At 38.7% G+C, this 14,281-nt stretch overlaps 1 protein-coding gene across 4 annotated transcripts in view; it reads left to right on the top strand.

Moving 5' to 3' along the window:
* The window catches only part of THSD4 (thrombospondin type 1 domain containing 4), a 247,357-nt gene extending 235,383 nt beyond the window's left edge, over nt 1-11,974 (top strand). For all 4 annotated transcript variants that reach the window (XM_032122684.1, XM_032122685.1, XM_032122686.1 and 1 more), the window contains 4 exons: nt 1,843-2,016; nt 4,081-4,260; nt 6,138-6,282; nt 7,115-11,974. In XM_032122684.1, the coding sequence (XP_031978575.1) occupies nt 1,843-2,016; nt 4,081-4,260; nt 6,138-6,282; nt 7,115-7,257 (642 nt within the window). In that variant the 3' untranslated portion in view covers nt 7,258-11,974. The remainder of the gene's footprint in view (nt 1-1,842; nt 2,017-4,080; nt 4,261-6,137; nt 6,283-7,114) is intronic.
* The last annotated feature ends 2,307 nt before the right edge of the window (nt 11,975-14,281 follow it).

Raw genomic sequence — 14,281 nt, 5'->3', positions numbered from 1 at the left:
GGAGGAAGAAACCTGAATTTTTAGTTTTTCAAAAATTGTACTTTGTTAGAAAAATTGCTTCTGAAGAGTTGAATCACTTCTTTAGTTTTCTAGGCATTCCATTTCAGTAAATCTTTGCTATTCTATTTGAACATCTTGTGAAAGGAATCAACTTGCTGATAGGAAAAGTGGTTTTCTATTCTGTATCTGTGAAATAAATGTAACATGACTACATGTTTCACACAAGTAACCAGTGTTCCTCTGCACAAGTGAATAAAGAGCAGTTTGCAACCAACAGTATTTTCAGTCACTGGTCTCTCGAGAGAAGATGAGTGACTCTATTGGTTGGTCTTGTTGTTAATAATGGTGTTGTCGTGGCATCTGCAGTTTTGCAGCTGACTACAGGCAGTGAACCCTGACACTGTTACCAATGGCAGCTAAATCAAGTTAATGGTCGACTTTGTGTCTCATTACCAGTTTTTTGACTCATTCTTACTCAATATAATTTTAAAAATGTTCCAATGCAGAGTTATATTTATTCACAAGGAATGTAGTTCTCATTGTGGAAGTAATACACAGTTTCTCCTAATTACATTTTATGTTAAAAATAAAATCTGAAATTGCAATCAAATGCTTCTTTTTCTCCCATATATTACATATTTATATGTGGGTTTCTTTGCATGGGTAATATAATTGCTTTGTTTAACTTCTGTTATATACATATCTTTCAAAGATACGCACAAAGGTTTTTCTTTTATGTTAATGGTCTAGACATGAAATGCCAAATGCATTTTAACAGAAAACAAAAGGGAAGATTAAGAAATAATTAAGCAACAAAGGAACAGTCAAACAGGAGAATTTCTTATTTCCTTGGCATGTTTCTGTTTTTTAAATGTCAGTAGCTTGGTGCTGCTTAGGACAGTGAAATATCAATGAGACTTTCCTCCTGCAGTAGATGAAAGAGCAAACTCTAAGGGCATAAATGGAATTTATCCTGTGATTTGTGGTTGACATCCATACTGTCTCTGAATATGTGACATAATCTGCATATCACTGTTTAGGAAGAGCTTTCAGAATTTAGCAGTGTAACTTTGAGAATGGTGAACATTAGTTACTGGAAAGTCTTATCATTAAAAGGCAACATTGAATGGACATAGGCTTCCATGGCCACCTCTTCTAAAACTAATTAAAAACTTACCATTGAAACAGGCTGGGCAGTAAATAACTGGTGGTAGCTACAGTTGTTTACTGAGAATTTACTTGAATCTTTTGAAACCAGCTGTCAAAAAAATTTGTAGTAGTTTTCTACGTTACTGTGCTGTCAGACTGTCAAGTTGTTATATGGAAAAGTTCCAGGGTGTACTGTGCAGTCGCTTTACTCCTGGTGCCACAGCCCTCTGAGTCTTCCTAACCTTGTCCTTTCAGCCAGTGTGAGATCCACTTGGCTGACAGCTTGCATGGTTGAAGGAGAAACTCGGTGAACAAGTCAAAGGCTGAAATAGGACTGCTGCCTTTTATGGAAATTATCCATTCTCAGAGCTTTTAATTAGGGTGAAAAAAGATGAATAAAATTAAAACTGAAAGAATTTATGGATAGGAGGAAGGAAGGAAAAGTAACAAAGCTTACAAAAACTGTAAAATGAGATTTCTTTCTTAGCTAATTCTTTCATTTTTGACTGTAAAGACAGGTACTACTAGTAGTGTTTTCAGAAGTATGATACTGTAAGACAATTTGCTACAGCTGAATTACAAGTAAAAATAATTGACTTTGTATAAATGATTGACTTCCATGACTGTTGCTTGTCATTTCGTTGTGCAGTCTGGGGAGCACACAGGTGACCGTGTCGTGTCTCTTGCTCGCAGTGCTCTGCAGAGTGCGGGGACGGGATCCGCACGCGCTCCGTGGTTTGCATGACCAACCACGTCAGCAGTTTGCCTCTGGAAGGCTGTGGCAACAACAGACCCTCGGAAACAACTCCCTGTAATAACGGGCCCTGCGCTGGGAAAGTGGAGTGGTTTGCGGGGGGCTGGACACAGGTAAGCCAAGTTCTGTATCTAACATATCTGCTGCTTTTCTACTGGTATTTTACTTTTAAACTTGTGGTTTTATGCAATGAATATGTGTGCCGTAAGGTATTTCTTCATCTCTCTAGAGTATCTGGGCATTTTTTTCCTGTATTTTACTGAGTTGATGTTCAGTACTTTTCAGCATCTGCTGGGTTTTTTTACTTTGATTAAAAAAAAGATTTTGTTCTTCTCCTCCTCTCTATCTTCATATTTTATTTTTCATCTACTGACCCTACGTATTTATGAAATGAATGATGACAGAATGCTGCTTAGCATGTTCAGGTGACAGGTTTGCAACTTCTAAAGTAGAGCCTTTGTGATCATGCTTAAATGCAGGAAGATACATACCTATGCATTTATATGAATATGGAATTTCCAACAGGTAAGGCAAAAAACAGTGGCTACATCAGAAAGTTAGCTTTGGTATTGTTGTGCTGAAAGTCATTACAATAGGCAAAAGGACAAATTTTGGTTAGTGGCCTCTATACTGATGCTCTTTCCTCGAAGCAGATTCTTCCCTTTATCCACATCTAGTAGTCCTTCATGTTCCAGATAAACATTTCTGCTGTCAGGCACAAAGGCATTTCAGAAGCTGTTGGCTCATGCCCCAGGCATTTATGTCCCTTTGTGTAGGCTCTGGCATAGCCTGGAGAGCCTTTGGGGCTGCTGGTGCCAGCACTTGTGGAGCTGTGCTGTTAAGTCGCTGCACTGCAGATCCCACGGTCCTTCCAGGAGATAAGGAGCTGGAAATTAAACTGGTACAGCTAAGGGGGAGATTACAGGGCTACAACTATGCTAATGCTTTCAAGTGTAAGTGATAATTATTGTGTATAAGAATATGTGTAAGAATAATAAAAAAATTCAAATTTAAAAAATCTTTTTCTGCAGTTCTAATAACAGATGAAATCCAGGCCTTGTTACTCAGACTTCTCCAGATGGTGAACAGGAACTCTCTACTCATTTTTGCTGCCCTGGAGAGGTGTTCAGTCAGAGCATCCTGACTGTTCTTTTAATTCCCCTTCTTTCTTTGCATGGAATTGAATTGTTTGATGCACACAAGGGTACAAAGTCTTTACTGACCCGAAAGCAATGTCTGACAACATCAATTCTACCAGACAAGTTCTGGCTTTTAATAGCAAAATGAGACCAGTCAGTAGGGCAGAGCAGGGGCTAAGGTGGGGTGTTCAGATACTGCCTGTAGGAGGAACCATTAAAAGACAGCAGTAACTGAGAGGTTCTATGTTAAAGAATGTGCAGTTACTGTACTTCCTGTAGAATTTATTTGGGTGCATTTATCTTAAGGTTCTTCAATCAGCTCAAGAGTTTTGTGGGAATCTGGTAAAGGGATTGTAAACTCTACCGAAAATACCAACAAAATCCCCAGTGTTAGAAACATTTGATTGGTTTAGGCTGGAAAAAGCCTTCTTAAAATCATAGTCCTTTATGCAACATAGAAACAAATATGTTCCTGTAATCATCTTCTAAAAACCTTTCTACAAGTGCCAGAAACAGTATTGTGTGTGTACTTAACCTTTATATGGGCAGTAGGAATCCAAGCGAGTCAAATTCACTTTTCAGATCTGGAACCAACAGTACATCACATAGATACTTGCAAACATGAAAATAACACCCTGGCAGATCAAGGCATTTTCTAAAACCAGCACAGAATGTAAGGCTTTGTAAAGCTGCAAAACTGTGCTCTGACCTTATAACCCTCCAAAGTTCAGTGCAGCACATATTATGATCCTGCTTCAGCAAGAAGCAGTAACACTATTTATGGAGAAAGGGAGTTACACTTCTCCTCTGATTAGAAAAATAAATACCAGTTCCTTTTTGTAGCTACAGGTAAAAACTACACTTTAAGATTTTTCCAGAAATACACTTAGAGTCATATGTCTTCTTCATAAAGATAATTAGATATATGTTTTGAGTCTGTGGTACCATGTGATGAGGAGAAACATATTACTTTGTAAACAAGTTGAAAGACATGAGGAGAGTAACAGATTTCCCCACTTTTTTTGGTCTCTGATGCAGTGCTCTACTGAATGTGGTAGTGGAACTCAACAGAGAGAAGTAATTTGTGTTAGGAAAACTGAAGGTAATTTTGATGTTTTGAACCCCTATGAATGTTCACATTTGGAAAAACCTCCCAGCCAGCAATCCTGCTACCTCAAGCCATGTGGATCTAAGTGGTTTCATACAGAATGGAGCACAGTAAGTCTATCGTGTTTTCCTGTATTTGTACTTTGTTTGATACATCTTTTTCTGTTTATATTGAAAGAGAACACCATTTGGATACAACCATCAATCCTTAAATTGATTTAATTTTGCACAGGAATGATAATAAAAAGAAAGCATACTCTTTACCCAGTGGAGCTTAGAAAATTTAGGAAGTATCTTGACCAGAAAGAGACACTGCACAGTTGTCGTTTTATAGCTGATCTCTTCTTCATAGAATCTTCCTGTTTTGTAAAGTTGATTTGGCCCTTACAATGACACAATGTGGTGCACTTAGAAGTTCCTTTCAGATCTCTAGTTTCATTAAAATTAAGGAGCATTTAATAAAGAATGAGGGATGTATTCATTTTTTAGAGTCAGTTTTATCGTAATATTTTACTGTAGACTCTTCACTGTAAGACTTAGAACTTCTCTGAGAGAAAATGTATTGTACAACTTCTTGCATCTTCAGTTTCCCCTGGAAGTGGACCAGCTACATTCATCACAAAATGCTTTGGTTTCATCTTATCTTTCTATAATTTCCTATATCTGACATAGTTTATTGGGGTTTTTTACCAAAAAAAAAAAACAAACCAACCAAAACCAAACAAAAACCCAACATTTTTGTCCTAAACGAAAATCAGAAAGTCCATTGTCATCTCAGAATGAGATGACATCGTATCGAATGCAGTAACTCGGACCCTTTGTCGAGCCTTAAGTCAGATTCCCAGTGGCAGCTCTGCAATGCGGATGCAGCTCAGAATGGTTTGTGTGAGGTGTGATGTGCTTAAGATCTCTGCAAACCTGAAGTTCTTATGGCTGGATGTGGAATAATTACAGTATTCTATACAGGCATGTAACAGGAGTAACTCTATAAAAACCATGTTCTGTTACTGCTGCACATGGCTGCCCTTTCAAATGCAGGTAAGGGTTGTACTTAAAGATGAAAAAGCGGTTAAAAATATAATATTGAGAATACTTTGGTTAGTTTTTTGCAATATATGATTTTATGATCATGATAAGTTGTTTATGCAATGTTAAGAAAAGAAGTAATTATGCCAAAAATGTCAGAAAGAAAACATTCTTACTAGTTTTGGGCTATTAAGGTTTTAATTGTAAATGTTTTTGAGCATTACATCAAACTGGACAGTGAGCCAAATCTCAGAGACCTCAATCAGGCAAAATCCTTGGTCAGTGGGTGTTTGCTTCAGTATGGGCAGAAATGTGTAATAATTTGCTTTAAAAATACCATAACAAGCAAGTACAAAAGTCTCTGGCTTCATCACAGACCCTGAAGGAGCACAGAAATACTTCCTTTAGAAATTCAAAGAAACTTCTAACGCTTAGTAAAAGCATTGTGCTGCAAGATGTGAAAAATAATTGAGTGCTAGAAAAAATAAGGCAATTAAAATTACTCCTGCTTTTATATAAATGGCAGAAGGAACAGTGGAGGGCAGGGCAGTCAAGTAGTAAAGTTCAGTGAAGTAAGTTCTTAAAGCAGGAAATGTGAACACTGTGGAAAGAGTAGATTTGGGAGATATGTCTAAATGAGAGAGAACAACCAGACTAATTGAAGAAGCAAGATGCTAAGTAATAAATTCAGAAAGGGAGCTATCTTAGCTTACTTTCAGTTGCACAGCACCCACTACATTTATTTATCCAGTTGTTGCTCCTAAAGTCAAAAATGTTTGGGAATCTTTAACAAAGTTTTACCTGTGTATTAAGAGCTTCATAGGTAGAAAATAAAAACCAGTAGGGTGAAGTTGATAAAAGGCTGCAGTGATAGCTGGGTCTGGCTTCAAGGTTCCCTTTTTTTTCTTTCTGTAATTACACATCTCCTATGGTCTTCATGAACTTCAGCTTAATTGTTTCAGTGTTCCAAATCCTGTGAAGGAGGATTTCGGGTTCGGGAGGTGCGATGTCTGTCAGATGACATGGCAGCCAGTACTCAGTGTGATCCACAGCTCAAACCTGAAGAGAAGGAACCCTGTAATACACAAGATTGTGTCCCTGAAATAGGTGAGGCAGAGGAAACTTCTGTTTTAACTGTGGAACTCCATCTAGTGGAGAAGTTATTTTATAGTCTTGCAGAGGCTTTAATAGCATATTTTTTTAATCGAGTTCGGAGTTTCATTTTTACACAAAATACAGCTGTTTTCTGTGCTTTAAAAGTAAGTTTCCAATAAAAATGTTTTCCTTGTAATGAGTAAGAAACTGGCTTACTCTTGAAGTTGCTGAGAATGTGAGAGATCTGCTTCTGTGAAAATGGTACATACAGGGTGTTTTTCTGCAGCCTCCTTGCATTCTCCAACATTTCTCTTGGAAGAGTATTTAAAACAAAAAAAAAGGATCATTATATACTGTATTTGGTAACAGGTTCTATAAGAACCAAGAACATTAAAGTAAGATACTAAGTGCAATTAAGCAATTTGCTTTTGTATGTAGTAAATACACAGATACACTTAATTTGCATTGGAATTAGTCATTCATCTCATACAGATTTGATTTTTATAGTAATGAGAATGGCTAGGAAGAGAAAGATGTAAGAATTTAGAAACAGCTTTAACTCTGAATGTTCTCCAACAATTTTCAGTTGAGAATTATTCAACATACTTTAATATAACATAAAAACCCTGGGGAAATGGGGATAGGTACATTTCTTCCATGCTTTATGTATCTTTATATGAAATCTTAAATTGTCTGTCTTATTTGTATAGATAACCTGTTTTGACCTGACAATGAGTGTTTAAATACAGGTCCAAGGGATTTTACATAGTAAAAGGAAGGGAATTGTTTATTTGTTGCTCTCGTACATTTTTTTAGTTTCTTCTCTCTTCCTTTCTCTCCGCAGATGAGAACTGCAAGGATAAATACTACAACTGTAATGTGGTGGTCCAGGCCCGGCTCTGTGTGTACACCTATTACAAAACAGCCTGTTGTGCATCCTGTACCCGTGTGGCAAACAGACAGTCGGGGTTCCTGGGGCGTAGATAACAAATACTGCTCTGCTCAGAGCAGCAATGGCACTCTTCACATGGAGCTTGAACAGTGCTACTGCTTTGACTGCAGCAATTGTAGCTTCTTAGAGATGGGGTTTATATTGCTGAGTGCATCAAGAGTATGGTTAAATCTCACACCCTTTCAGTTACAGTAATTGTGCAGTTATCTCTTTTAAGATGTTTGTTGTAAAATCATGACCTTTTTTAAGCATTCATTTTTAATGATACTGTGATTTGCACCTGCTCATCAGATAATTATTTAAGGAACATACTGGCCTTAAAATTGTGAAATTAATGAAAACTAAAATCAATTGCAGGCAATTATTGGAGATAACTGACCAGTATGGATGCAGCTGCTCCATTATTTTCTGAGTGCTTACTTTTACTTGGTATTTTGGACTGCCTTAAGTTAGATGACTAAATCAATGAAACATGTGCATGAGAAAAATGACTTCCCAAAGAACCAGACCCTTGAAAACTATTTATCATCAGTTTCTTAGCACTCTAACTTATATATTTAACTACTTCAGTGCATTCATAATAAATCAGTCACTGTTAAGCTCTCTCAGTTGTACTTTTAGCTAACGTCCTGTCCTTAGGCAGCAAATATATATTGACTGCCAGAAGGTGCCTTTATATTTAATTCATAAACTCGTGAAGATACACTTTTATAATTTTGTATGGATTTTAAAATACAGTACCTACCAGAGTGACACTAGTGTCTAGCCCTTTAAGTCTTTAACAACTGCAGCTGTCAGTGAGACAGGTTAACCAGAAAGGTGAAGAGCCTTTGCTGGTATAAAAAGTGATTGTTTCCATTGGTGAGGCCTCTTTTCTGTAGGGACTTATTTCAGAACTGGGATCTTGCCTAATTCTTGTCTCTGCACTATTGTTTAACAACTACCAAACCAAAGTACTTTGTCCAGACCTAGTCTGGATAAGTCACCAGTTTCTGAAACAACCACCAAAGAATAGAGGCCTGTGTGCCTTATAGCAGTCTGTTACTCTTGGTATCAGGCAGCAGTATGAGTGTAGTAGCTGAGTATCTGTAAAAAGGGGATCTTAGCTATTGACATTCTTCAGGTTTTGATCAGTTATTAGAACATACTTGTCTTTTTTTACTCAATGTTTCATTGCACAGATCTATTCATACCACTCCTTTTCTATTACTCAAGAATGGCTGCAGACTTGGAGCTGAATTTAAGTGGTGATTTTTCATTTCTGCAATGTACTCAGCCTTGAGACTTGCTAAAATCAAATAGTATACTATGCAGTGCAGATGAGATTTTGCATTATCTGCATGTTCTCTAGCCTTTACTTGAGACGTCTTTCAAATGTGTAAATAAGGCTGAGGGGAAAAAAATAAACACCTCTGCTTATTCAGCTGTTTATTACAGCATATTGCTTGTAAATGCCCATCTATGCATCTGTTCCTAAGGTGCCGAGTTGTAAAACAGCTGTAATAATCTATGTTCAGTCACTCTCAGAGATGTGGTTTAGGTATCCTGCTACTGATGCAGAGCCAGGTTTGAGCCTCATTGTGTATCCTTTTCTTCTTGCTACTTTGATGGAGATGATGTGGCAAGGGAATGGAGTGCTGTGAGGCGAAGGTTGCTGCGTGTGGTACCAGTCACATCAGTTTGTGTGCTGAGAGCCACAGGAAGGTGGAATTCCTGTACTCTAAAAGTTGCATTGAGATAAACTTTTGACTGTTTTGATTCGGTCACTCTTGGAAAATATATTTTTGGACATGATGAACTACTACTGTTTGGCTACATGAAATGAAGAAGTGTTTCCCCTAAAATTTGAAGGTCTTCTTTGTGACTCTAAATTGTCATATGTCAGCCAATAATGTCATTGGCTGTTTCTGTACACCTTGACTCGGGCCTTTTCACTGTAAATAATAGATATAAAGTTGTTAGAAACAGAAAATCTAATTAGGAAACTTCTAATTCAAGTTCATTAATCTTTCACAGTCCTCCTGTTCCCTTGTATTACAAAGATTTATCCATGAAGATAACTTAACAGTTTTGTTATCATATTATATTCCTTAGATTCTTGACCAAAGAATGATATGGATAAAGTGCAGTGTAAACAGCTCTGGAATCCAGTACTTCTGAATACAGATTTTCATCTGTGTATCTCATTGCAGCAAATCTTGACATACATTATATAATTTTTGCTGTTGTCTCTTTCATCCCAAGGAAGTGTTTCCTGTCAGCTTGAGGGAAATACCTGTTCCATAAAAAGGCTTCCTGAAAACCCCAAGGCAAATGAGATGCAGAGAGAATCAGGTTTGCAGTCATAGAACAAATTCTTCTTACACACACTTTGGCTGTGAGACCATCAGTGACTCAGCACATAGACAGATCCTCATATTTTATAAAATCTGTTATTTTGCTCTGGAATATATGGCCATTAGCTTATTTTACAAAGATGATCATCTTGTAGGTTCTGTTAAGCTGCCACTGAAGTAAACAGTGTGACAGCTATCAAATAGTATATATATACACATAACAGTATAACTCTGTATTACAGCTAATGTATACATCTTTGTGAATTGAATGTAGTGAGCTATGGTTATACAAATTGTACTTTGTAAGTAAAGAGACATTTTTCAGATGTACCAGATTAAAAAATACAGTTTTACCTAATTAAACATCTAAAGGTAAGGAAAGTGCCAGAATGCTGCTGAACTTAATCATTTATCATCTCTTCTCATGTGCCAGCATTATTGAAATAGTTGTTCCTGCAAAATAAAGAGCCCTTTTCATCAGCACTTTGATACACTAATATTGTCTGCACAAAGTAAGTGCTGTGCTAAGATTTCACCATCTCACAAAGCATAGTTTTGAAATTGGGCCTATAGCGTTTGTTCTAATGGAGCAGTGCCCCAGCTTAGTATGATGCCTGCAGAGGATCTGACTTTACTTTCTGGAAGCCAAAGGTGGCCTTAATGAACGTAGTAGACTTAGAGCAGATACAACACCAGTATAAGTAAGAAATTGTGCATACTATCAATTGCAAATATCAATTATGCAGACTTCTGATTTTTAATGTTTTCTTTTTCTGACATTGTAACATCAGTCAAAATCGTGCAGGATAGTGGAAAAAAATGCTTCCTTGCCTTGAAGGTGCTTTACACAATCCAGGAAGACCAGAGTAAGTTAGATACTTTATTGAAAGAGTCCACCTGCTTATGGGGTAAAATCTGCATAAAAGTTTCATGTCTTACAGACGTGGCTGGCCAAATCAGCTTCATCCAGAGCAGGCTCTGTGTCTCAAAGCACTTTCCTTTTGGAATGGAGGATTCCTGGTGCAGTTGTTTATCAACTTACCAAGGGCCTGTCAGAGTTTGCTACCTCCTGTGCAATGTCACCTTCAAGCATATGTAGGTAGAATTCCTTGTGTGCCCCAAATGCATGCCAAGTTTGAGAGACGGAATTCATGGAATCCTCCCTTCCTCTCACAGAGGATGATGTGGAAGCATGAGGGTTGCTCCTGTCATGAAGGAGTGACCCTGTGAATGTGTCTGACTTAGCCAGCAATGAGACAGTGTTTGCTTCGGTGTCTCTGACCTTCAGCCCCAGGGCTCTGAAGAGGGAAGGGCTTGTTGGGAGGCAGGGCAGTGCTGGGGAGTGCAGTGCAAACTTGGGTGTGCTGCAAGCCTGCCAGCCTTGAATCCACCCCTACTGGATGGCCACGGGCTCAGTGCAGGACCACCTCAGAATCCCTGTACAGGGAACTGGTGTCTTCCTCATTACTCACATAAACGTCTCTTTTTTTCCCCCAATACTTCAGCAAATGGAGAACTTTCTGTATGAATAAAGCAATGTCTAACATTAATGTTGTTGCTTAGATCCCAGTTTTGTGGCAATATGGTGCAGTTTTATACCAGTCATATAGTCTATAATCCTAGAAAGTGCCAGTGGTCACCACTGAGGGAGGAAGGAGGGAGGTGCTCAAACAGCCTATGGCTCATATAGGGGAGGTTATGTCTTGCTGAAGAAAATGCTTCACTCCTCTCTTTGTGGTGTGCACCACTGCAAGAAGTAAAATGTGCGTTTTAGGGCTTTGCTTTTCCCCATCCTCATCCTGACCTATCCCTTTTACACCCACACCAAGGCTTCTCCTCTCCATCTTACCTTGTTTTCATCCCTTTATCCTTTGGATGACAATATTAAATTTTGCCAGAATTACTGAAAATCCTGAACTGGCCTTTGGTTTATAAGAATCTGTGTTAGAAATAAGCCCAACTGTTAAGAGAAGAGTGTTTCTGCCAGCCCCTGGATTTTTGTGTCTGTGCATATCCATGTTGGCTAGTTTTAAATGCACAGTAGCAAAGGACACAGTGAATTAATTCCTGTGATTGCACAGCTGTTGAAGTCTGTAGTGGCCCTTTATTCTCACATGTAACATCTATTGAAGAAAAAGAGTTATGGTCCTCACAAAGGACAAGCTGTGTGTTTACCTGGTTTTCTTGAGACTTAGTGTCTCTTAAGAGCTGTTCTTTGTATTGGACAGATAATTTGTGTGCATGCCTGTAACTGGAACACAAAACATGAAATATTGAACATGAAGGTAAACTTTATTTCTGAACTTACAGAATGTTTGTGGGAGATGAAATTAGGCATTGTTTAGAAAACAGAGTAAAATAATTATTTCTACGTCAGAAATGAAAAATCATCCACTAAACATTTTCAAAATATTTTAAAGCAAACTTATAATCATTATAATACTTCAGTGTGGGCAAAATTCAGACCTGGTGAAAGGGAGAAAATTCCATTTAAGAGAATTCATAGCAGACCTGAATTTGGCTCTGTGCTTCTCAGCTTTTAATAACCAGAAGTTCAGAAGAGTAAGTTCCCAATTTTATATATCCCTATGTAGTGTAATTGGATACAGATAAGTACCATCATACCTGGAGAGGAGGGGAGCTTAATTCTGATGAATCATTGACCTTTCAGCAACAGTCATTGCTGCTTATCCTGACCTGTTTTTCCATGCTGTTTGGGTCTCCTGAGACCAGTGGCCTTGGCAGGGGTTGGGTACATACGAGCTTGTGAAGTCCCATCATAGTCACTCACGATCTACAGAGAGGATCAGGAAGGACAGGAGAAGAAAGAAAAGAAAAGAAACTCTTAACCTTTTTTAATATGTATAAAATTGTCTACTTGACCCTCATAATTGATTTTGGCAGAAGGATATACTTTATTATAACTTATTTTGTTGTTATTTGTAAATACAAGATGTCTATGGGAAATATGTAATTCTGAGCTGTGTCTGTGGAACAAGCCACTGCACCAAAATATTTCAAATATTTAGAATAGGCAGATATTTTAATTAAAAGGGACCTAATATGTATTTATTTACATATACCATTCAAATTTTGTCCAGCTTTTTCATTATACTAACCCATCTTTTTAGGGAATTTTATAGCACAGTTATTACATATATATTTTTGTATATATGTCATACTGTAAATCCATAATACAATTTTCTAAACTTTCTGATTAGCCAGTTCCTTGAGTGAATTAAAGGGGGAGAGTATAATTGCTTTCTGACTCGTTCAGGAATATGTATCCCTGGCAATGTACCTGAACCAGAACTGTACAGCATCCTTTTCATATTGTATACATTTTCTCTTTGATGAAAAAATGTTAACTATTTTTGTTTATGACTAATTTATTTTTTATTATTGTGAAAAATAAAGTAACTCAAGATTAATTTATGTGACATGTTTGGGTTTTTTTGGTTGATGTGTACTTGAGTTTCTTGAGAATTAAGGAAAAGCATAAACAAGGGTACAAACACACTAAGGGAACTTAGCAAATACAGGGGTGGGCACAATATAACCAAGTTGCAGAAAGCTGTGTAACCCGTGTGCCAGCCTTTGAGGGGTGACAGCCAAGCTCTGGGATGTCCCAGGACAGCGGTGAGTGTTACACAGGGAGCGCAGCTCCCTGTCCTGGGCGCTGGGGATCGGCCTCTCCCCAGGTGCAGCTTCTCCTGTAACTGATGAAGGGTTGGACTGGTTCTTCCCCACTCTGACATAACCAGAGCAGCACTACAGACAGTTCTCTGCAGATTTAAGAGTAATTTCACTATAAATAAGCGAAGTCACAGAATCATAGAATCATTAAGGCTGGAAAAGAGCTCTGAGATCATCAAGTCCAGCCTTTGACCAAACACGACGACATCCCCCAGACCACAGCACTGAGAGCCGCATCTGGTCGTTGAAGTCCCAGGGAAGCAAAACCACACGAGCACTTTTTTGGAGGTAAGCCGCTGTTATTTGTCCTTTGATCTTTGCAGCTACCAGAGGCTGTGCCGCCCCTGCGGAGCGGCAGTTCCGGCGGTTCGCAGTTCGCGTGGGGCCGCGAGGGGGCGCCTTCCTGCCCGCGGGGCTCTGAGGGGACGGGAGCGCCTGGCCTGGGGCGGGCCGGGGCGGCAGCGCGGTGTCCTTGCTGTGTCTCACGGTGTCCCCGCGGTGTCCTCGCTGTATCCTCACGGTGTCCCCTCATTCCGGGGAACCAGTGCCTGTGTCTCTCTCTGGGGACACAGAGATTTTAAGTGTTTCATAAACGTGTGGGAGGTTTTTGCTTGGGTTTTTTTGGTTGGTTGGTTATTTGGTTTGGCTAGGTTTTTAAAGTAGAACTTGAGTTATTAAGCTATAAAATTATACAATAGTAAATGCGTTGCTCTTCCCCCAGATGTTCTTTGTGTTTAAAATAAAACTTCAGTGTAAAATTACAAAAAGAGCCCTTAGCAGCTGCAGTACTTCCCTATGGTGATTCGTCTGAGCCCTCAAGCCTGAGGAGCTTGAGAAGGATTCCACATCACCAGCTGATGCTGGTTTCAGAGTCCCTGCTTTCCGTGATGCCTGCTAAGAGTGGACCTCTAAGGTAAATACAGAGGCTGTAGCCAAAGTTACAAGAGCTGTGTGCAACCCTGCACTGAGCAGTTGTTGAGTGAAAATGCTCGTCTTTAATACCTGTCTCCATAGCCTATTTCCATGT

The sequence above is a fragment of the Corvus moneduloides genome, chromosome 13 (genome assembly GCF_009650955.1).
Source record: "Corvus moneduloides isolate bCorMon1 chromosome 13, bCorMon1.pri, whole genome shotgun sequence".
In the NCBI taxonomy this organism is placed as follows: Eukaryota; Metazoa; Chordata; class Aves; order Passeriformes; family Corvidae; genus Corvus; species Corvus moneduloides.
This window is presented reverse-complemented; position numbering and strand designations above follow the sequence as displayed.